At 36.9% G+C, this 25,814-nt stretch overlaps 1 protein-coding gene across 8 annotated transcripts in view; it reads left to right on the top strand.

Moving 5' to 3' along the window:
* Positions 1 to 25,814, top strand: part of asxl2 (ASXL transcriptional regulator 2) — a 130,735-nt gene that overhangs the window by 34,359 nt on the left and 70,562 nt on the right. For 6 of the 8 annotated variants that reach the window (XM_088625450.1, XM_088625452.1, XM_088625449.1 and 3 more), the window contains 2 exons: positions 2,519 to 2,601; positions 20,205 to 20,313. In XM_088625450.1, the coding sequence (XP_088481576.1) occupies positions 2,519 to 2,601; positions 20,205 to 20,313 (192 nt within the window). Of the gene's footprint in view, positions 1 to 2,518; positions 2,602 to 16,572; positions 16,810 to 20,204; positions 20,314 to 25,814 lie in introns of those variants that run through there. The other 2 variants (XM_088625455.1, XM_088625456.1) reach the window with 2 other exon arrangements.

Raw genomic sequence — 25,814 nt, 5'->3', positions numbered from 1 at the left:
TACTCTTGTGAAGTGCAATTTACTGAGTTCAAGCTATCATCAAATTTTGTAGGCTAGATAAGGTTGTATTTTAGCTGGTACAGAAATCACTGTGCTGCTGCCCAACATAATCTTTTAAAAATATACTGTAAGTGTCTTTGTAAAAGGTTACTACATAATGAGGTTGCGTAACAGGCTGCCAGATTGTATGAAAGGTTGTCTCATTGATTTAGCTCTTGAGACTGTGTTTAGGGCACATAATGAGAATGTCATAACTATTCAAGGGTTTAATGTAGTCAGGGGCTCTGGCTGATTCTTTTGGATGTGTCATTTTCCAGGACGCAAATTCCATTATAACCAAGGGTAATGGAAAGGGGTTAGTTGCTTGCATGGTTGTTTTATTGTTGTGGGTCTGTGTCTGGACACTTAAAAAGGAGAGGGAAACCCAGTCTAATTTAGAGTGAGCGAATGACCCGAAGCACAAAATTTCAGCTGGTTGACACACGTATACAGTATAATATAATACACAACGAAAATCAAAGTGGAAGGACTGCATAGAATTTACTTTAGCCGAAATATAAAGAGGTCTAACCATCCTGTAAAAATCCTTCGGTTGGTATCATTTTTTTATCTCACCAACCCTCACCATACTATGTACTGTGTTATTGTTCAGCTACAAGAATCATTTGCCGTGTTTTTACCTAATGGGCTATTTATAATGTCTAGATCAAATTCCTTAGCATGGGAAACTATGGTATCAACTACTGTTTATCAAACTGAGCTCTCGGTTAATTAATTTATCTCTTTTTTTATGCATGATCATCCATCAATTTTCTAACCACTTCTGTCAATTCAGGGTCCAGGGGGAGCCAGAGGCTATCCCAGCACGCAATGGGCACAAGGCAGAGTACACCCTGGTCTGGGCACCAGTCTGTCACAGGGCAAATACCGATACAAACACTGACACACACTCACACCAGGACCAACTTTCCCAGAAGCCAATTCACCTACCACTATGTTTTTGGACTGTTGTGTGAGGAAACTGGAGCACCCAGAGGAAACTCACAAGAACACGGGAGACCATACAAACTCTGTGCAGATAGCACCCCAGGTCTGGAATTGAACCCAGGGCCCTAGCTCTGCAAGGCAGCCATGCTAACTACTGTGCCACTGTTCTGCCCATTGTGTGATCATGTCTCACTTAATTTAACCCATGAGTAACCTAATAGAAATTAGACATTCCTGGTTTCATTCTGGGCTCTGGCTGCCTAAAATCTGCATCCCTATGTGGCTGCGAACTGATGGGGTGGGACGGGCTTGAGCCTCTGGCACTTTCCAGAGGCCTGTGAGCTTGCTATGCTATAACTGGGACTGCTTCAGTCCCACATGCAGTGCTGTCTTGTCTGTACAGTGGGTGCTGTGGGCATGCAGTCAGAAAAGCTGGGAAGCGCACATTTCAGAAAAAAGCTGACATTAGCTTTTTTATCCCTATTGCAGGATGCCATGTGTCAGCTGTCCATTAGAAATGAAAAGGGGGTAAAAAGGATTGTCGCTTCAATTAGAAACTACATGACGGGCAAAATATAATAGATACTTCTTTTTTTTGTATCCATATTTACTTATCTATTTGGTATTATAATTCAAAATCTCCCAACTCTTCAAGAGCTGAATAATCAATGTCAGTAAACTGCAATTACAAAATTACAGGTTTAATTAAGTATTTAATTTCATTTGGAAAGAGAAGCAGAAGACACTTCGGCTCTGCAGAAGTGGGCTTGGGAGTTCCAGGTCTACACCCGTGATCTTCATTCAGATTGCACACAGGGTAACATGCCGCATTGTTACCTCTGGGTCTTCAATCGTCAGATCACTATCAGTGTCCGAATTAAATAAGGTTTTACATGGTGAGAATGCAGAAGAGCAAAGTTAAAAAAAATATATCTCTGGAATATAAAATGCAAGAATATAGAACTCTCCACAGTGTCTTTTAAGGGTGGTAAAGCAGTGATATACAGATGGCAGGCTGAATGCAAAATGCAGTCTACAGGTGGTGTTTTAATTATGGTGCTTGTCAGACTCCCAGGAGCATCAGAGTGATCTGCTGTCTTCTGCTGAGCTAGGGAAGCACCAAGAGCTTGATTAGCAGCCCAGCAGAAGCAGATGCAGTAGCTGTTGGTGGAGTGTTCATCTCTGTGCCAGAACCTCTTTCATCCAAACAAAACGATGCACATTTCCAGACGTCCCCAACCACGGTTTCCCTTTCTGTAGGTCATGGAAGACAGATTCTCATTAAGTTTTACATTCTGATTTGCATATTCATATTTGCAAAGATGTTGTATAAAATGTTCATTAAATGTTATCTACAGGCTGTTTAAACTATAATTGTAAAATCATATTTTTTTAAAAAATAGCTTTTACCTTTAACCTTTCATTTCATTTGGTACAGGCAGCATATACAGTATGTATGATTTGTTAAATTGCTGGTGCAATATAATATCTTCATGCCAGTAATGATATTTCCTTTTGGGGCTTGCTTTAGGTGCTGGAGAAATACCCAAACACACCCATGAGTCATAAAGAAATCCTTAAGGTGATCCAAAGCGAGGGGTTGAAAGAGATAAGGTAAGAATCATTCCCACCTTTTTTAAGCAGGGATTTGGCCTGAGCTATTAATATTTGGCCATTAGTGCAACACACATGTGTGTGACACCCAATCGATCTTCAGCCACAACATGAATATTTAAAGCTGAAATTGCTTCATAATTATATTTCCATTTAGTTTATCACACATGAGGTACTGTACACTTGCAAATGAAGGAAACTTCGTTTTGAGTTCGGAATAAGTTTGATCTCAGAATAACAAAATGAAATCCCAAACACTTTCAGCATTGTTTTTCCTTTGTTCACCATAGCATTCAATTAATTACGTGAGTGCTAGACAAAAGGTGGGCCACTCTCCATTTTACAGACTATGGTTGTAATATTGAGAATGAGGATTGAGACAAAAAACACTGTGTTTTGTTATAGCTTGAAATATGTACAGTGTATTTTACACATACATTTGATTTCTCTTGAAAAATACCCTTAACAAGGATTTCTGATTGGGAGTCACATACAGTATTGAGTTCAGACAACATTTAACAATAGTGTGAGATTTAATAAATGGATGGTGAAAACCAGCACTAATGTGTCAATTATTTCAGTAATTATTTGATGCAGTAAATTGCATTTGAAGAAGAATAATTGGCTGTCACCTAAGAAACGTAAAAGCATTTGATTGTTGCAAGGAGGGCAGGTGGTTTGGCTTTGTTTTTCTCTGCTCTTGGCAATGATCAAGGACATACGTAGTTACCTCATCACCTTAATGAGGCTTCTGATTGTTGAGGGATTTTTCACTGCACTGCCTACACCCTGTTGCCTAGGGCTCTCCGGTAGACACAGACCTGGTGCGCCCACAGTATCCAGATGCAATCTGGTCTGGAGACCTGATCTACATACTAAAAAAACTACAGATACTGTATACACATTTTGGTATTGGTGTTGTTTTTTCTGAGGAGCAAAGATTTCTTCTAGTGTGAGCAAGAACCAAATTAATAATTAATTGATTTTGTTGGAATTACAAATTAAATAGGGGGGTTTTCAAGTGGTATTTTCATTCCATCCAGAGTTTGGAGTTACTTTTGTCCAAGCTGAGCCTCTGTTTGTCGACAGTGTGAGGGCACAGAATCAGCCAGATATTCCAGTGACTGTGTGGGGTTATGGTTGGCTGGAGTTCCTGAAATCCACAGACGGGGTATCTCTAGGAGTGGGTGGCTTCAGTGATACCTTTGTCCATCCTGACTCAAACCAGTTTCTTTTGTGCCATAAGAGCAAGCACATCTTCAAACTAGGTTCTTTTGTATTGGTGCAAGGCTGCAGTGGAGAATAGGCCTAAACTGCAATAGGTGATCTTCAAACTGAGGAGTAAAGTTTGCAAAGTAATGATTCTGAATGATGTTTTTCTTTTGTTCTACGGGATCTTCATGATTACATATTTTCTTAATGTAGACAGCACATGCTGAATTTTGTCAGGACATCAGATAGTTTTGAGTTCATATGGTCTTAGTGCAAGTGAGTGGTATATTTCTGACTTTTGACAGTTTGTTTACTGGTCTTAACACTGTACATATGTCATGGGCTTGAATGTTTTTGCCCCAGTGGGGATTTTATAAGAACATAAGAATGGTTACGAAGGAGATGAGGGCAATTAGCCCATCTTCTGTACCATTTTAGGTAGGTAATAGTTATAAATGATCCAAGCATCACCTATTATTATAATATGAGATACTAGAATATTTCCATCTTATATACAGTTTACATTATAATAATAAAACATATTCCAGTTCTTTATCCAAATAAAGTAAATAATTTCCTTCAGTGTATTTTATTCACACTTGCTAGATGTGGACCTTCACACTTTCTAAAAACAGGGATCAGATTTTGTTCATGAACAAAAGCAAAGTCCTGTTAATGTAGTATTTATTAGTTCTAATTTGGCGCTCTGATGTAAAGTTACGTTTGCTGTGGTCTCTGCGGCTTCAGGATGACTGACAGTTATTGAGGTTTGTTTGATTAATATTGTTGCGATATGGAGGATTTTCACTGGGGACAGGTGGAGTGAAAAATCAACTGGCGATAGATGTTACTTCCTAGAAGACACAGTGGTTAACACCCCTTCTATAACGTCGTTTAAAATTTGTAATGTGAAAGGAAACTGTTAAACATCAGATTCACATGCTTCAGTTCTGCTTTTAAGTACATTTTGATGTAAAAGAGAATGTATTTTTTGAGTTACTGTATAGATATGAATATGAATTAGTGATTCGTCCAATGCTATGGGAGGAAGAAGTGTCTAATAAGTTCACAGTCTGTCTTTTTTTAACAAATTAAATCAAAGCAGGAAATAATAATGACTTTTTGCTAGTGAAAGAATTATGTTTTATATCTATATTTTCCTTCTGAAAACTGATCAAACTGAGTGAAGACTCCCACTGTGCAGTTTGCTATCTTTCTTCAGCACAGTGTGCCGTGAACTGGGAAGCAGTATCTTAATAATACTGTAAATAATTATTGTTTAATCGATTCGTTTTTTATGTTCCCTGTGCTTTGAAAAACCAAAAACTCAACGTTGATGGAAACACCATTGGCAGTAATTACAACTACAAGTGTTTCTGGATTAATTTGTACCAAACTTGTACAGTACTCCAGAATATTTTAATTTTAGCCAATTCAATTTTTGTACTGTATGTATGCTCAAGTTTAGACAGATTTGTTGGGCATCATTATTGAACAACAATTTTTAAGTCAAATTAACTGTTGGATTCAAGTCAAGACTTTAATTGAGCTGCTTAGGGGCATTCACTTATATCATGTTCAGCTATTACAGCAAAGCTTTGACTTAATGCTGTGGTTCATTGTCTTGCTGAAAGGAGAATTATATGTTGTTAGAATACTCAAGCAGTTTTTCCTTGAAGATCTGTCTGTGCTTTACACCATCCATTTATGCCTCAGTCTTTATCAGTCCCTGCTGATGAGAAGCAGCCCCCTAAAATAATGCTGCCATCACTATGCTTGATAACAAGAATGGTGTTGACTGAATAACACACTGTTTTGGGATTGTGTTACATGTAATGCTTTGCTTTGAGATCAAAATGTTCGATTTTTGTCTCTAAAAATTGGTCACAAATCATTTTGCCATATATTTGCATTATTAGTTTAAAGCTTTGTTGAAAATGCAATACAGGAGTATATACCCACAAACCCTTCTGTCACGTGTTTGCAAAATGACTTAATTGCTATGTTGTTGTTTTTTTCAATAATGACTTCTTTCTTGCTTCCTTTTTTCTTGAGCTTTGTGGAGTGGTGGGGATATTCTTGATCATGGACATTTCCCATCTCAGCTGTTAAACTCTGTGTCTTTCACAGTTGCCACTGGCCTCATGTGACATTCTTAACTAGTTTTCTTCTTGCCTGGCTGCTCTGTTTGAAGGAACAGTCTGGCAATGTCAGTCAGTGTCTGGGTGCTACAATATACCTTTTACATATTATATATATATATATTTCCTCAAAGGGATATTCAGTGTTTTTTAAATTTTCTGTACAGTACATTTCTCCTGATCTGCACCTCACTTCAGCTTTATCCCCAAATTGTTTTGGTCTTATTGTTTGATATTTTGCTGTCATACAGTATATTACTCACAATACTTTGTATTAATTTATTTTTAAATTAAGCCAACTCATTTGATATTTCTATTAATAAGATGTATTAATTAGTAAATTATTTTTACTATAAATTAGAACATTATCTCTGGATTCATGCAACATGGTGTGTTGTTTTGGTTCCCAAGATGAATACTCAACGCTACCTGCTAGTTTACTAATGTTTCTTGCTCATGGTATCTTTTTTTTAATTCTATTCTGTTAAGAAAAAAAATAACTTTAAATTGAACATTTTATGTGCTACATTATACAGTACCCTATGTTTATAAACTGCATTTTCTATGTTTTCTTTAAATGAACAAATCAGTCATCAGGATGTAAAAATTGATTAAATAAAAACCGATTTAGGTAACATAGTTTAAAACTGTGTGGGTTTACCAATAACCCAACTGAAGACCAGTACCACCAATATAGGTGCATGCCTTTTTCACCAGTGAAAAAAGGAGCAGCTGTGCTGTGCCAATTCCTAAATCTGCTATTAAGAACGTACTTAGACTTCTGGGATCAATTTGGATATCAGCAAAGCAACCAGCTTTTCCATTCCAGTTTCTCCTTGCTGCTCTTGCTGTTCTGCAACAGAGGGAAGAAGTATGTGGAAAATTAAACCAAGGAAAGTGTATATTGAAAGAACTGCTGAGAGAAACTGAAAATGTGCAGCTTAATGAAAAGACCACTGTACCAAATCCTTGTTCATGCCGTTTTTATTTTGGTTTTTAATCTTAGCCAGCATGTGAATCCGCATGACAAATGGAAATTAAGGTCCTTGGTTGTCATAGAGCTAATTTCCTACCTAGACAGTATCTCGGGGAGAAGGCTTTTATTTTGTTTACTCAATGACTTAGATCATTTGTTCCTTGGATTGTTTTTCACATTTAACACATTGTGTTCCTAGGAGGTTAGGAGTTCCATGGCTTCTAATAGCATGATACTGTACATCACTTCCACAATCAAATGAATAAGGAATTTCTAAACAGTACATACGTTTATGGTATTTTATTGTTTTAGTGTACATATACTGTACAGAGAGTGACACATACTATATGTATTTCATCATCATACGTGATGACTCTGTTCAGCTAAATGTAATAATTTTATGCCTATCTGCAATTGGAGTCAGTCTTGAACCTTAAGTCTGCTTCACAAAGGAATAGCTCACATCAGCTAAGAGAGGCATAAACTGATATCTCTTCTCAAGGATGTGGAAAATTCTTAGAAGAATTCCTTCTAAATCCTATTGCATTGCTGACAATGCATTTCAACATTTTTAAGTAGAACTAGATGTATTTGCATATTGAATAAAGACCAATGGGGGGGAAAAATATTTAGGGGGTCAAGCAAGAAAGTTAGTAGCCATTTGAATTGTTCCGAGTATTGCTTTTATTTCTGCTATAACTTTCAAGTGTCTTACATATCTAAACTAATGACATAGCAGGACTGTAAAGACATATAGGACATTGTATGCAAATTGAATGCAGAATGCAAATTATTTTAATTGGTGCACAGTGTTATCTGTGTTAACACTGTTATTATGTCCAATATATACAGTACTGTACATGGATGGAACCGAACTTTCTTAGTCTAAACTGTGACAATCCAAACTTCAAGTTGGTAACTGCAGGTTTGCTGTCAATAGTCATGAATCAAATCCTTGTTTGAAGTAAATTTTTCTGTTATGTTGTTAACTATTTTGTTATTTGAAGCACATTTTAAGAACCCCATGATAAGGACTATTCGTGGAATCTTTCTTCCACCTGTGGAACATTGGTCAGTTAAAACCCTTGCTCTACTTGCTGTGATGCTCCAATATTGATACTTGCCTGTATTTTATGAAGATTAGACTACTGTAACTCTTTTACTGTGATATCTTCTAAGTTAAATAGCATTCAGTAAGTTTAGAATTATGTGGCTTGTGTACTAAATGTATATTACATCAGTATATACTTTAACTCTCATTCTCTATATATTGTAATGATTCCCTGGGAAATTTAGGATGGACTTACAAAATTCACACATATACAAGGCACTAATTAGTCTAGCACCAGTATTTCTGTTCAGACATCATCTGATTCAGGTCTTCTAATTCTGGCAGTACTTTTTAACAGTAATTTACTTTTACTCTTGTTTTTGGTGTGTCAGTTTCCTTTGGATTTCATTTTTATTTATTTTTACTTGTTATGGGTATTATAGGTGTGCTTTAAAACTTTGCTTTGAGTTTTGTGCTTTACCATAGTGTTCAACCCTTCAAATGATGTCCTATTGTGAATTACAAATAATGTATACACATGCTACATTTTCTCAATCAAAAGTGCCTATTCTCAAACACAACTTGAGTGCTCAAGCTGAACACTTTTTTGGGAGAAAGAAGTCTCAGTGTTAGAAGTTAGGAAAAATCAATAAGTAAAATGTTGATTGCATAAGTTGTCACACCACTCCTATGATAAACTTTACTGTAGCTCAGACGCACAAAATTATTTTGATAATTACACAATTGAATGACCTTTGACTGTTTTTCAATAGTAGTAGTAGTTCTCATGATTTCAGAATAAATACAATGGTCTTGCCTGTATGTCAGAGTATCAAACCCAACAAGCCTTTTAACTGATAATGCTTTTGTGACAAAAAGTTTTATCGTCAATTTTTTGAGACAAAATAGAAACTTTTGGTTTCAATGCAAAGTGTTCCATCTGACACAAAACCATAACAATGTATTACCTATGGTGGTGGCAACATTATGTTATGGGGCTGCTTCTCATCATAAGGAACTGGGGGACTTTTTCAAATTAAGGCAAACATGAATGAAGCAAAGTATAGGCAAATCTTTGAGGAAAGTCTCTTCAGTCTGCTAAAGTCTGCTAAAACTTAAATTCTCCTTTCAGCAAGACAATGGCCTAAAGCACCGGACCAAAGCTATACTGGAGTGGCTTAACAAGAAGGAATCAAGTGTCCTTAAGTGTCCTTGACTTGAATTCATAAGAAAATCTATGGCTTCAAAACTGATTTACTTCCAATGAGACATTAATTCCTAACCAACCTGTCAGAGTTGGAGTATGTTTGCAAAGACAAATGGCAAAAAATGTATCATCCCAGTGCAAAGCTGATAGACTTATCCAAAAAGACTTGCAGCTATAATTGCTGCCAAAGGTACTTCCATCAAATATTAACTCGGTCTGGGGGTGGGGGGATATTGTGAATATTTATGCCAATAACATAATCTAGATTTTGATTTTTCTTTACATTCTATTTATATCTTTATATTTTATATTCTTTATCTACATTCTAGTTCTCCAATAACAATGTTTAATGTTCCACAACAATGGAAAAGCATTGATCATAGATGACTACAGTATGTTTGTGAAAACTTTGACTGTACTGTACTTTCACAGTTGCTCAAGAAATATCAGTACATTAAAGAAACATCTCCCTATTTTCATGTAAACTTAACAGGTGTATACTTGCTTAAGCTACAACACATGTTTACAGTAAAATTATTAGTCTATAGGCTAAAGACAGAGGAATGGAAGTAGGTGGGTTAATTGCATGTATTCACATTAAGGAGCAAGATAGCGGCCCTAAGAGGGGCAAAACTTCTCTGGGAAGCCAGTGTTCCTCATAGTGTCACTGAAGGCTGATGGTCCAGGCCACGAGGTAGCCTGGCTCTACACCTTCAACAAAAGAGAAGCTCCAGGAATTCCACACCAGTGAGGGCCAGATGGAAGGTTGTTGTGGTGCTGATGTCTGCAGTGACTGGAGACCCTGCTATACATAATAAAACATTTGACCTCTCCATGTGGTTAAATGCAAATTCAACTTAGAACTCAAGACAGGGTGCATATACAGTAGGGTTATGGTTACTATGGAACACAAATGTGCTCTGCCCTACCAATGACCTGACCTTAAGGTCCAGATGCAAACTTATATCTTATTAGTGCATATAGGGTCACACTTTCTATGGAACAGAACAACCCATCTGTGATCGGTCTAGACATGTTGCTGTTCCAGACCTATGAACAAATTCGAATGCACGATGTTCTCATACTTATGTATGTGTACTGATAGAATTATGATTATTATGGAGCACGCATAGGAATCCACAAAATATATTTGCCTGTGATCTTTCACCTTTACTAAAAGTCTTCAAAACTGTCTTAGAGCCTTCACTTCAAGATGAGTATTTTGTATTTCTTGTGACATACGCAGTTACCTCTGCAGTACCTCATTCCCAGAGAAAAAGAAATAAAAGGCTCGGCTAACTTTTAAGATTATTACAACCCTTAAATGTCGTTAGGTTTAAAGATCCCATTATAAGTAAAGGGCACATCTGTTTAGAATCAAAGTGAAAGCAAATCATATGCCCAGAGGGAGAATTTCCCATTGTGGTTACCTTGCTCTTGTTTCCAATAAAACAAGACTCTGAATTCAAACAATACAGTAATTCATTCTGTCTGGCCATTTTCTGGTCACTCCCGGTGCCAATGTGACTAGTGCAAAGTACCCTGATCTATTTAAGAGGGGCATTTTTTAAGACAGAATTGATGCTCCCCAGTGTTACTGGTACCAAGTAGGTAGATAATTAATCATTATTTTTTTTTTATTATAATAACAGTGGCGCAGTAGTTAACGTTGCTTCGCAGGGCTGGGACCCTGGTTTTTGGACTTGGTGTACTAACTGTGTGGAGTTTGTATTTTCTGCCCATGTTCAAGTGGCTACCATACAATTAGGTTAATTGGCTTCTGGGAAAATTGGCCTGGTGTGAATGTGTACATGCTTGCATCTGTGTCTTTGTGAGCCCTGTGAAGGACTAGTGTCACATCCAGGGTGAATCCTGCCTTTCGCCCGTTGCTTGCCAAGATAGGCTGTGGCCATGACACTAGTGATTACTCTTTATCAAAAGCGATATACTTGAATACGTGTAATTTTCCATAAACAGATGAGTTAAGATGAACCCATTATAGTCATGAAAAGATAAATGATCAATATGCAGATTATGTGTCACAGTTGATTTAATGTATTGTCAGCATGCGTATGCATCAGACTATGTATATTGTGATCCTCCAGGCAAGAGGTACTCCTTATCTTCAACAAATGTTCAATAAGACATCTCCAATAAGGGAGTAGCCTATGCATATACTCTGTACTGTTTTCTTACTGATAGTTGCTGTCTTTTCCTATTTTGTATTGCTATATTGTATTGCTTTACAACTTTGTACAAAGTCAGACGTTCCCAATGAGGGAAAAAGAAAGTGTAAAAACTACAGTATATTTGCCCGGCTTAATTTTGTTAATGCCAAGGGGACAGTGGCCCTGAGTTAACCTACTGTAGCACTGATGTTGTTAATGAAGGTGTGTGCTCTGGGTATATAAGGGAGAAAAAGACAAGAGTTTCATCCTTTTTCATAGAAACTGGATTGTTAGATTAAGACTAGTTCATCACAGTTTAGTGAACACATAAGGAAGGATGCTTGAATAAAGTCTTGTTGACTTGGTTTAGTGAGAGATATCTTTTCACATACAATTTGGCAAGTGAATTAGCTACCTCACATTCCAGTTGTTGGTGAAAAGGGCAGGAAAAGTACAGGTAGAACTCTTGTAGAAGGTTCTTGATTTCTTTTTTAGTTTTGTAACAGAAAAAGACTAGCTAAAGTGACAAACACACCAAGGTCATTTTTTCATTTTTGATTTTCAAATGACTGGGACGTATATGAGCATAGTTTTTTTTTTTCAGAAATAGTTCTTAAACTGTCTTAACCACATCTTGTAGGAACAGTGTACGACACAGCACTTTTCCTGGAGTGCATAAAAGAGATATTTTTAAATTCAGAGCTGGTAATCATTTTCTAAAAGATATGTTTGTAATGCTCTTAGGTCAAACCAGGGCTGTTGATTCAGCATTTAATAAAATCTAGCCTGTGAATAACAACAAGCTTGTTTTGCAGACTTTGAAGTAATATTGTACTGGACGACATTAAAGAGCTTCAAACCAAAACCCAGTTCTCCAAATTCTGAACAGAGTATGGTGTCAGATTTCAGGACCAAGGTCAGTTCCCATGTCAGTGGAGGCTCAGAGGTACAGTAACACCATGTCAAGAATAAAACTCTTCTTTTTTTTGGGTTTGAATCTCTTGCACACTTTTATACAGTTGCTGACAAATGTTTTAAAATCTTTGTGTCAAATGCAATTGTATTTCACAAAAAATATATATACGATATAAATGAAAAAAAAAATTTTCAAAATTTGTGGATATTATAGATCAATGGGGAAAAAATCCTTTATAAATAAGACAGACATGAATTATAGCAGAATGAATTATAATAATAATAATTGCTTACACTGATATAGCGCTTTTCTGGACACTTCATTTAAAGCGGTTTACGGGTAATGGAGACTCCCCTCCACCACCACCAATGTGCAGCATCCACCTGGATGATGCGACAGCAGCCATAGTGCACCAGAATGCTCACCACACATCAGCTCTCAGTGGGGAGGAGAGCTGAGTAATGTAGCCAACTCATAGATGGGGATTATTAGGAGGCCATGATTGGTAAGGGCCAATGGGAAATTTGGCCAGGACACCAGGGTTACATCCCTACTCTTTTCAAGAAACGCCCTGGGATTTTTAATGACTACAGAGAGTCAGGACCTTGGTTTTACATCTCATCCGAAGGACAGTGCCTTTTTACAGTAGAGTGTCCCTGTCACTATAACGGGACATTAGGACCCACACAGACCACAGGGTGAGCACCCCCTACTAGGCCCCTCTAACACCTCTTCCAGCAGCAACCCAGGAGGTCTCCCATCCAGGTACTGACCAGGCTCACACCTGCTAAGCTTCAGGGTGATTTGCAGGGCGATTTGGCTGCTGGCTAGGCTTTGACTGTTTTGCTGCATTGCAATGCTTACATTTTTTAATTGAATGCTGTATTCACATTGGGAAATATTTGCTACAGTTTTGTGACAGAACATAACTGTAATAAAAAATAAATCATCAGTTTCATAGTATATGTGATTTTCATGATTTTCAATCATTATGTGGCTAATGAAAATTATACCCTATAGCTATTTCTAATAATTAAACAAATCGATAAAGCCATTCCAAGTTATCATAATCTCTATGCTTTGAATTGATGAAAACATCTTAGATTTAATATGAGACATTTCATTCATTCTTTTCATTTTTTACAATTTGTTTAAAGTAAATGATTCATAAAGAGTCTTTCTGTTTTATACCAGTCAAGCTCTTTCAAGCTGCTCTGCATTTGGTTCACCACACAGCTGAGGGAAATATTTTAAATCATGTTTGTAAAAGAGATACAGCTGTCTGCTTATATTCCAGACAGCCAAAGAGCCTGTCAGCAAATTCACACCGCAAGAGGCTCTCCAGATCGTGAAAGTTCCAAATAAATGGGCAGATGCTACAGAATAGATAAGCAGTGTTCCCAAGAACCCTGAAGGTATATGGAAGTGATCTCTACCACAGCCTTCACAATAAAACCTGGAATTTTGAATTAACTCATATCTGATGTTTATTGAGACATATACTGTAGGAAGGACGTGATAATGCACATCTTTCATAACTTTTGTTAAGACGTGAGGCATGAAAAGTTATTTAATGAATATCAGTAATTGAAAGTTGGCAAATGCAATTACAAATGATTTTCTCAAAGATACATTTTCAAAGTTTTGGAAGGCTAATCTTACCTGTAACACCTCTTCATTTAATAATAATAATTAATAATAATTGCTTACACTTATATAGCTCTTTTTCTGGACACTCCACTCAAAGCGCTTTACAGGTAATGGGGACTCCCCTCCACCACCACCAAAGTGCAGCATCCACCTGGATGATGCGACGGCAGCCATAGTGTGCCAGAACGCTCACCACACACAGCATTTGCTGTGGGGAACATCCTCCAGTAGACAGGTTTGGGAGGAAACAGTGACAGACCAGATTTAACAGTGAAGGCCAATGGGTGAGATTAATCCTTGTCAGGAGACCGGGAGAAAAACTGGAGACCAGGCTTCAGAGGTGAAGCAATCATCAGGCCTTTATTTCAGCTGAAGTTCAGGCATGATACAGCAGTGTGATAGAAGAGGTGTTGCCTCTGTTCCCTTAGGCAGGATCCCTTTATAGCCAGGTACTGTGCAAACATTTCTCGCAAAAACCACAATACAATGGCTACTTTCTCAGTTCAATCTATTTCCTTATCTTTCACTTGAAAAGACTGTTGAAGTGCCTTCCACCCCCCTTTCTCCCCTGTCAGACACTCATAATTTGTAACTGTCAGCAGTCTACATATTATTTATATCAGAATTATTTAACATTTTTTTACAACATATTGTTTCAACATATTGAGCAAAGTCATCTTTATAGGTCGTCAATGCTTCTAGTTAACAGGTTACATGGATGTTAGGCAATGCTCAGGTTACAGGTATGATGACAGGAATGTTCAGGTTACGTATGTTGTATAAAAGATAAGATTCAGTCCTTCAAGAGCATGAACAGCAGTTGTTTCTGTAAATTTCCACAAAAAGCAACAGATTCCACCATCATTGATGTTTTTAGTTAAATAATTTTACCAACGGCATATTTTACTATATAATGTTATATTGAAAAGCTGTACTGAAATAAGTCAGAATAGACAAGAAAACATCAGCCATGATCACTTAATAAATAGTAAATACTTTAATAATTTTAATTTTAACAGCACAAACTAACATTTTTGTGAAACTTCAAATGAAAGATTTGTGAAGCCTATGTAAAAAGACAAAATGTGCATGTTAAAGAAAACTTTAGTTTTACCGATTTTCCATATGTAGATTTTTTTTTAGTAAATACATACTGTACAGTCTGATGAAATCGGCATATTTCTGACAGTTCTTTTTGACAATCTGGTAAATATTCTTTTGAGATGAGTGTCTCTAATTGACCCATAAACTGCACGCCTGTTGTTTCGAAGAGTGTTAGTTGATGGTATCTGAATGCTTATGGGTCAGTGTAGGATCACCTCCCAGCACTGAGAGGTGATACTGTTAGTCGAAAGATCCATTCACCCAGTGTAAAAAAAAAAAAAACTTGTAGAAAATCTGGGCTACACGTATTAAGAGAATGGTTTTAAACTTAAGTGAAACAGCACAGAAGAGTAGTGAGATCACAGTTCATAAGGTAAATGTCATCACTCAAAAAACCAACAAACTTGACGGGGCACATCTGGGCGCTGGTCTCACATTGGTCTTGCTCAGCGCAGTTGAAAAGTCTTTTTGGATATTGTTGCAGCAGGGCAATTACTGTAGATATCTTTAACTTCTAATTGATTATTTAATTCAAAGGAAACTTTCTGTGATTGAATACCTTTTGTTTTTAACTTACAGTACAGTAGCGGGGGGTTTATTTTACAGTGTATCTGGTTGCATGGACTTGCATAGTATATGCATTAGCAGAAATGAAGATTTATGAACATTTAAATGTTGTGCATTGTGTAATATATTTGAAAAACTTTGATTATCTGTCTTTTGAGTGCATTGTTAGATATTTATCGTATCTAACTGAGATGCCTTATATAATATTCATAGTTTCTTAGGATTTGCTATTGTATGTGGAAGAGCCAGGCCTTTTGAAATTGAGGTGGTAATACAGTATATAGCCATAATGTTTATTTCATTTTACATTTGTTTTGCATGTGATTATCTATTATTTTGTATTTACACAGAGTGGCAATATTTACATGCCTTCTTTAAACTGCATTAAGAATTTTAAATGTAATGTCATATTTTGTTTCCACTTATTATTCCATATACAGTATGTCTACTGCATCTTGGCATCCCAACTCCTAATTCAAACCTTGATGGCTCAAGAATAGATCAGCCTCTTTAACAATTTACTGCACAAAGAAAGTTACATTTGGCTAGTTTTAAAATGTAGTTGATATTTTAAAATGGAAATGCTCTTAATCGTCATGGCCATTATTAAATAGCATATATTACTTCTGTTTTTCAACAGTCACTCTGCTTTACAGAAAATGGTTGTATCTTTCCTATCTTGGGAGCAGAAATCTTATTTCTTATTATTTAAGGTTCTTTATTAAGAAGTGTTGAAATGAAATCTACACATTGTTTCTTTTTGGATTTTTTGTAGAGTCTTTTGTCTCCATTTAATTCTAATTGTTGTATTTCTTTGCCTTTTGGTTTCATTGTCTCTGTTGTCCTCCAGAAGGTAAGAAAAACTTGTTTTACCTGTCCTGAATTCACTAACCTTAACCCCCTCTGTATTACCGCTGCATGGGATTAACAAGATGTTGGCCTGACTACAAAAAACAAAAGAAAGTCACATTATTGCTTCAAGTGAAAACAGTTGACGAGTCAAACCTTATTCAGTGCATGAGGATGGTCTTGGTAGCTGTAGCTTTTATTTGCAAATTAAGAACATCTTCAGCTTGAATGTTACCGGAGGCTGTCAGCTATGCCAGCATGAGCTAGCATGCTGAGCCACATAGGATTATGGATTTTTTTAATGTTTATGCTCCCAGTCTCTGTCTTTTGCCTCTTTCGAAATCATGGAGTAATAATTTTGTGAAAGGTACAGTGTGCATTTTCTTTTTCCATTTTTTAAACATATGTTAGACTGTGGTAAAGCAAGTGGCTTATCATGAATTCATAATGCAAAATAATTTGCAAGACTGAGCTGAAGGTTGTCTTTTTAGTCGGAATGATTGTATTTGTTGCCATTTATGCTGAAACGTGATGTTATCTTTTCACGAGATCTGGTGTTGTTTGTTAAAAACAGCCTGCCTGACAAAGCTGAGCTTGGTTTTAAAATCTTTACCTACAGAAGAACTTGTTTAAAAATAACCTGAAAAAAAAATACTACCACCTTTACTTGAGGATTTCCCTGTATACAGTTCAATTCTATTTGTTACAGAACTATCAGAACAAATGAAACGTGGCAAAAAACTATAACTGTACAAATTATAGGTGCTCAAAGTGCATTTAGAACGTATGTAGATTTCATTTTTCATTTGCAAAAGGTACTATGTAGTCAGTGCAAGTCGCAAACTACCCGTTTGTCTTGTTAAGGAGCAATCCTTCCAGTACCATGCATGGAAATTGTGCGAAGACAGCAGTGATCACATGTCTCAAAACAGAGAGTGCAAAACCCGTGAATGCTTAGAAAATATAGAAAATGCTGGCCTGACAAATATTTGTGGGAATGAGTGTATGGCCATGTCTACTGTGCAAGTGTGAGTGGTGAAGAGGCTTAAAGAGGAAACAACAAGCCTTGATTATGCTCTGTGATGTGAAAGCTGTATAGAGCTCTGAAAAGTGTAACAATTAAGTGAGCTGATCTGGTCTTTCAACTTTCTACAAACTGCAAAATTTGTGACTGTACTCTGTAGACAGTGTCATTCCTGAATGCTTATTAAGTATTATTAAGTACTGAAGTATTTTTGTGCGTGTTGTGTCCAGTAACTGCTAACCAATGAATGTAAATGCATCATGTTTAAAATTTAACATAAGGTGAAACTAAATATAATCTTCCACCATAATAATAACAAGGAAACTTGTCACTGGAATGTTCAGTTTTCATTTTTTATCCTTTTTATCGAAAAAATATTGTAATTGTTTAATAGTTTAATAATGTGCAAACGTATATTTCTGATGTTTAAGAAAAATCTAGACACTATCCAAATGGCACTTACCTGTACAGAAAGAGAACAATCAATTGGTTGTCAAAATTATGGGGCTATCTTGAAATTTTACTGTAGTACACCAAAGATAGCAAGAGTCTACACATACTGTATATTTATACATGTGAAAAAGTTACCGACAAACTGTCACAAATTGTATAACATTAGATAATGCAAAGATATTGTTCCTTGTTTTTACTGGCCTATTTCTCCACTTTGTGCGTTGAGAAAACAAGCCCAGACATCCATGTTAACAGCTTTATGCTTGAGTGTTACTTAACATTTGGGCCACCTTTTGCCTATTTTTCTTGACCACTACAAGTAAGTATGATTTTGTCATCTGAGCTGGGGGTCCTTTGCACATACTGTACTGGCTTTTGAAAACACATGTCTTTACTGTTTTGTTTAACGTGATGAGATCTCATCTGAAACTTTAAATCAGCATCACGTTGAGTGCTGGTTAAGAAGTCATTAGCCACGACCTTTCATAGTCAAGTCTGTTTGGGTGTTTAATTGTTTTCCTCTTTTTGCCTCTACTGTCACTGTTGCCATAACTACCAATCTTCTCTTTTAATTGTCACCTGCTTCTCTGTTATCCGAAACACTGACTTTTCGCACCTCCTCGCACTCCTCCTCTCTGTCCTCTTCGAGGCTCTCAACCTAAAACAGTTGAAAACCTGGCTGCTAGCTTGTTCCAGATTTTCACATGGTTCTTCTGTTTCACAAAATTCTGTTTATTACATCTGTCTGCAGTTTTCTGATTGAGAGGTGTGTAATCTGTTGCTAGGGGTAATTTCATGGGAGCAAGTGAAATGATTTTAAAACAAAATCAAAAGAAAGGAGCATACAGTCAAGCTTCACCAGCGTTACATATACATCCTTTCTTTCTTAGTAAGATTTCATTAACATTTACCAGTTTACTAACTGCTGGTGTGTGAACATATTTGACCCCTCCTTGTTATCGTTACATTCATTTAAAATTTGACTCATGCATTCTCTATTAAAAGTTCAGATTTCAGTGTGGAATGCATTCTGTAAAGCGCAAAGGCTTCTATTTTATATAGCAAAGGATTGTGAAAACAATTTGGGGAAAAAAGAAATTCAATCAATCAAAATAGATATAGAATATTAAGGGTGATTGTGATGAACGAAAGTTATTTCAGAGTGTTAGTGTGTGCTACTGTACTTAAAAAGTGTCTTACATAATGGATCTTAATAAACCTGAAAAAAAATTAAATGGCATCAGCTTATCCATTAAAGTGATTATCTTCCTGTAAATATTGAAATTACCTGTTGTACTGTAAAATAATTTATTTTTTTCCTACTGTGTTTATACAACAAGTACTTTGTTGATCCAACATAAGCTGATAACACTCTGTACCACAAACATCAAACAAAACCATACAGGGCAGTTATCTGTTTTTTTTGTCTAATGCTCCTCCTGCCAACAGATTTTTTTTCTGAACCTGAATAGCAGCTCCTACTTTGTGCTGCATTACAATTAATATACAACATGATGAACTGAATGGCCTCCTCGTCTTTGTAGTCGTGATTAAATTCTTATGGCAAATCAATTTTAATTCTTAATAAGCTGAGGTGATTCACGGCAACGAAGTGTGCCATTTTCTTTGCACTGAAAAAACATTCTGAAACTGTCCCTCGAAATACACAACAAAGACGAGGTAGCTACAGTAGATGCATGTTGTTAGACTTCCTTTACAGTAGCTTCTTTCCTGATCCTTGTCTGTCCTCACCTGAATAATTTGCCCTTTACCCATAAACATTCCTCATTAATTCTGTTCTGTTATGTGTTTTCCTTCTTTACTGTTTGTCGAGATATTGTTTCGTTTTCTCCTGCTGTTTATAACAATGTACAGTAGTCTGTAGTCTCTGCATCCTTTTTCATTATTACCATTTTGGTATCAGTGGCAGGGCAGTGAAACCTTTGTATTGAGGACAGCATCAAATAAGCATTTGCAAATCCTTTTGGAACATAGTTGTAACATAAAAGCAAAAGTGATTTTAAAATGTGTGTATACTGTACATATACACCTAGCGGTATTTTGAATGAAAACAGTTTAGGGCTTATTTGTCAATTAAGTAAGAGCAGGTAAAGTAGCGTTCACTGTTATTTCTTCCAGTTATGTTTTTTTCATGAGTTTCCATCATTACCATCTTGTGGCCAATACATGGTTCTATTTTAACTCCAAACATTAATGCTGCAGCATGATTTTAGCAGAAGTAGACTGCTCTAGTCTCACCAGCTGTTTTCTTTCTCTGATTCTAGTGGGACGTCTCCTCTGGCTTGTTTAAATGCCATGCTGCACACCAATTCTCGAGGAGAAGAGGGAATTTTCTACAAAGTACCTGGTCGAATGGGAGTCTATACACTGAAGGTCAGTGGCTGCTTTTGAGCAATAAGAACACCTGAATGCGTGATACTGTTATTGTATTTAGCATTTAAAAGTATGATTGAGTGTGTCAAATACTCCCCAGAAGTCACCTTGACAGGAAAGGTTTAGAACATTTCCTTAGCATTATTTGCCCATTTTATGTGTGGCTCTGGCTCTGACATCATGCTTAAGATTTTAGCTTACAGTCAGTTCTATTTAGTGTGTTCCATATGCATATTAATTATACTATAATCTCTCTGTTTAAAAAATGAGACAAAATATTACATTTTGTCTAAAATAAGCAAGTGTAAAAAAGTTTTTTTTTTAATTTATGAGATTTGTTGTTGAGATCATGTTGTGAATAATATGTGGGGGGGGGGGTACTATGGTGGGGTGGCAGAGAGGATCATTCCGAAAAAGTATTAAAAATATAAGCTATAATTCAATCTTTACTTTACTTTATTTAGAGTCATGCACACATTTCAAAATATTCTCATTTGGAATGGTCTAGAGCAGTGGTTCTCAAACTGTGGTACGCGTACCAGGAGTGGTATGCAGAGAGCCGCCAACTCGTATGCCATATGACCCTGGAACTTTGTTGTGTGCGCTAAAAAATCGGGACGGGTTTTCATCTTTTCTATTTTAAGAGGCGTAGAATACGCAGCCTACGTACTACGATACAGCAGGTAAGCCCCAAACTAGTTTTGAAGAACCTTATTTACCGTTGGCAAAAAAGCTGACACGTATTATGTGTGGAGAAAAAGGTGCTAAACAACTCGACCTGCTGCCCCCTCTGAAAGACACAGTCACTCATAGAATTATTCAAATGGCGGATGATATCAAAAGTACACTGATAGAGCGCGTTAGGATGAGCAGATGTTCTTCACTGCAATTAGATGAGTCTGTAGTCGATTTGGCCAAGTTGCTCGTTTACGTTAGATACGAGTTTGAGGGTACGTCCCATGAGGACTTTCCGTTCTGTAAGCAGCTACCAATGGGAACTACAGGAGAGCACATATTTCAACTTCTGAATGAATTTATCGAAGAGAATGTCATCGGCTGGATAAAATGTGTAGGAGTTTGTACAGACGGTTAGAGCAATGACAAGCCGACAAAGCGGTGTAGTTGCACGAATTAGAGAGGTTGCTCCAGAAATGAATGGACGCATTGCAGCATCCACCGCGAGACCTTTGCCGTCAAGAAAATGATGATTTAAAATCTGTTAGACTCTATTGTGAATTGTATCAAGGCTCGAAAAATGAATTCACATCTGCTTTGCTCGACTAAACAGGTTCACCCCTCTCACTGAATTAGTGCTTTTTTATTGTTTATTTTTATTTGTTGTTGTTCCTGTTTTTTCTGTAAAGCGCTTTGAGAAGCCACCTTTAAAGGCGCTATATCAAATAAAGTTTATTATAATATTTATTATGTGTATGTGAGTGTGTGCACACACGTGCGCTCATGTTGGTCGTTGAGATTTTCTAGGGTTCCTATGAGAATATGACTTGTAGGTGGTACTTGGATGCTTTGGTTTGATCAGGGGTGGTACTTGGTCCAAAAAGTTTGAGAACCACTGGTCTAGAGTGTTCTAGAATAGTCTAAATATCTGTAATAGTCTAAATGATCTTTATGTCACACAATGAATAAACTAGGTGGTAGAAAGGATATGTACTCCGTATACTGTACATGTACTGTATATGCTGTATAGTGAATGTACATTATATTGTCTTTAGAGCTATATCTCTGTGTGTAAAAATTCACCAGAACAAACAGAAATGGATTTATCATCACCATTACTAGTATGTAACAATCATGTAGCTCGGGTGGGTAGCTGCTTCAGCATGCGTAGTCTGCAAAGGAACAAGTAATAGGTTTATTCCATGCATAAAAGAGAAGTCTTCGGCTGTGAAGTCTTCTTCAGGGGCGAGAAAGACAGGGCAGACAGCAAAGATTAAATAGCACAGGAGAACAAAAGCTGGGAGAGGGGAGGAGGCAGGAGAGGCAGAGAGGCCACTCAGGAAGTGCAAAGTGGAGAGGGGTGAAGAAAGGTGTGAAGTCAAAACCTGCATGAGAATAGAGAAGATTACATGAAAATAAATTGGTCATTGAGAGAAGGTGGATGGTGTGAACCTAGTTTCGTTTGTGTTGTCTTTTTGCTATGGGAGTTGAGAAACTCTTCTTTGAGAACAGAGACAGAGAGATCAGTGTGTTCATGGCCATCTGTGGTGAAATGAGAAACTATGGGCTTGGAGAAATCTTTCATCTTCAGAGCCTGAACATGTTCTCTGAAGCGGTCTCCTAGATTCCTTCCGGTTTCCCGAACGTACTGTACATAGCTGGGCATTTTATGCAGGAGATACAGTAAATGAGGTTGCTGGAGGTACAGAATGTGGTCTGGGTGATCTGGAATTGACCTGAGGGGCCCTGAATGAGTGTGTTGTTAGCTAGGTATTTGCAGGTGATGCAGCGAGCTCTGTTGCAGGGGAAGGTGCCTGGTGTGGATGATTGCCGAGTGCGGTCAAGGGAGCTGTGAACGTAGAAGAAGTTTACGTAGATTGGGTGGTTGGCGGTATGAGATGATTGGGCGGTCAGAAAAAAAGGGTACCTATGGAGAGATCGCCCTGTAAAATTGAGTAGTTGTTAATAATGGTCCTGGGGATAGAAACAATCATGTACTGTAACAGCATCACTCAAGATAGCTGTACAGAGGATGATATAATGGATTTAAGTGAATTTTAAACTGACTTTGCAATGAAATAGACTTCTCTTATTATTAGGTTATTTGGAAATTGCCTCACACTGCATGTGGATTAATTATGATACTGATGAATTTTGATACTTTCCCTATTTCTCACCATATATTGTTTGTATCTACGTTATTCCGACCCTTTTGTGTTACTTTGAGGTCCCACAGAAAATAATGTAGGTCCTATTTACACATAGATGCTACGCGGTTCATAGTGGTTCATGCTTTGTTTGTTTCTCCTATTTCTAGCAACAGCTATAAAACAGAACATAATAAAAAGCCAATCTGCTGTGCAAGTGAACACACACTGAAGAATTATAAACAGGTGTGGAAAAAGTGGGCCATCATGCACCACTTCAGTTCACACTATGACAGGAAGCCAGACACTATGATGCTTCTTGATATTTTCATTGATTTAACTTCACATTCAGTGCTCATGTCAATAAAGCTTCAATGCACTTTGCTCAGAGGCCTTACAAATAGTGTGATATTATGAAACTATTCCAATAATATTTTGTTAAATGTATTAAATCATAATGTAAAAAAAGTAAATGAGTTTCTTAAGGGATGAATATGAAAAGAATGATGACATCCTAGAAATGTTTTCAGTCCCACATCCCACTAAAAATGATTTATTAATTAAAATAATAAATTAAACACAATATGTAGATAACATAAGAAAAATATATTTACAATTCCAGTTAAATGGAGTCTACAGTTTGGTTTTAAATATGAATTATCCTTATAGTACATTAGAGATATTCTTCTACTCTTTGATTTACTTGACAAACTATTGAGTCCTGGAAGAAAGTGCTGAGCTAACTTAGGTCAGCAACAGTCAGTAGCTGTGTAGACAGTATTTCTGTGTAGAAATAGACATGCTACATGCTTCAAACCTCAGTACATAACCTGGTTGGTTAGCACTCTGTGCCACCTGTCTTCCCAGCTGGTTCCAGCGGTGCTTGATCAGGTTCAAGTTCAGGTCAGAAGAGTACACTGGCCGAACAAGAAGCACTTAAGATGTCTAGGAACAAGCCCAGACAAAGTTTGTACAATGAAGTATGGATTTCTCATCTGTGAAGAGGGAATTCTGATGATGGCATGGTGGAAATTGTACGGCAACAGAGTTGAGTAACTGTGTAACTGTAACTGTCTTCTGGATAGCACATTTTGTTTTAGCTCAATAAGACACAAATACTTTGCTGCCGCCATATGTGGTAAGCACATCTTTTCATATTCTTGAGTGCACTTACTGTACAAACTGACCAACCATGTTATCGAAGCCGATGCCATTACGTCTAACAAGAAACAGCTGAATGAGATCCTCAGATAACTTTGCTACCAAAAATCAAGCAAACTAAATGACCTCCTTTTTTGCAAACTTGCAATTACTGTCCTTGACCCTTGCTAACATGCTTGCATGCCCCCTGTCTTCTTAATTATTAATTATTTACATGGCTTGTTTCTTTTACCCAAGGTAACTTATTTTTCTACATTGGGGTATTTTCCTAAAGCAGTCTGAGTGAAGTACCTTGCTCAATGATACAACAAAAAGGTGCTGCCCAGGATGAACCCACAGCCTTCCAGTTACAAGCCCTAACTATACCTCCACAAAGGAACAAGTAAAAGGTTTATTCCATGCTGAAAAGAGAAGAAAGAAAACACAACATTTGGGCCTTGGAACCTTTTTCGGGTGTACCCACCTGAACTACCTATACCTCCACAATGCTGAAGACTGGGAAGGCTGGAAGTTCTCTGAGCCCTTTCCCATTCTTGATTGTTACAATGATACACAGACTGCTTAGTGTCTTAGCAGGTGTCTTGTCCTTTCATTCAGACAGTCAGTGTCTGTGTGTCTGTGGTCAAGGGGTGAGAATGTTGAAACTCTGCTGTAATGTCAGTCTGTCAAAATATATAATATTTCTGAGCCAGGCTAAGACAATTTGGTGCTGTGTAACATTCAGATCATTTCCTCAGTTTGTCGCCACCTCAGATACTTTCAAGTACTTTATATAACAGGGACTTGTTTAATGACTAACATAAATATGTATACACTATGCCCTATGTTTATTAAAATAGTGCAGTGCTTTTTCTTTTTTTCATCAGCTGTATTATTTTCCTGTTAATTCATAATTATTTTCCTTTTAAATTGTTTTCAGTGCACGTCTGCAGATTTGCACTGATGTCATCCCCAATACTACTGAAAGCTGAAAATAAAATGTTCTGTTTTGTTTGTTAAGGAAAGTATACAGTAATTCCTAAGGGACACAAATGGAACAAACATGCATTAATCCTGTTCATCCATACAGTATTTAATAAACAAATATTAAATGAATATAGTACTGAGCTTACAGGTACATAAAATACTATATTCAATGTGTAATAATAAAGAATTAATAAAATGTAAATGTCAAGGTTAGAAATCCCCATGCAAAATTTCTTCCGTTAAAGAAAAGTTCAGTGGAAGGTACATTGTACCTTGTAAGAAGCAATTCTGAGAAAAGTGCTTTAGTGAACCCTGTAGCTGAGTAGGAGAATTTTCAAATGTTGGGGAGTCAGGTCAGGTCTGTATTTTACACTATAAATGAAGGTCCACAGAATCCGTGTAGTCTATATCTAGAACAGTCATCCAGATCAGTTTAGTTAAGATGAACAATCCACTAGGCATTTTTTCCCTTAGATGTGTCTGGCTTTTATCAGTGTTAAACAATGAGCTGCACTGTTAAGTTCAGACTTAAGATTCCTATTTCAAGAGCTG

This window comes from Lepisosteus platostomus, chromosome 3 (assembly GCF_059453375.1).
Source record: "Lepisosteus platostomus isolate fLepPlt1 chromosome 3, fLepPlt1.hap1, whole genome shotgun sequence".
NCBI classification, from domain to species: domain Eukaryota; kingdom Metazoa; phylum Chordata; class Actinopteri; order Semionotiformes; family Lepisosteidae; genus Lepisosteus; species Lepisosteus platostomus.
This window is presented reverse-complemented; position numbering and strand designations above follow the sequence as displayed.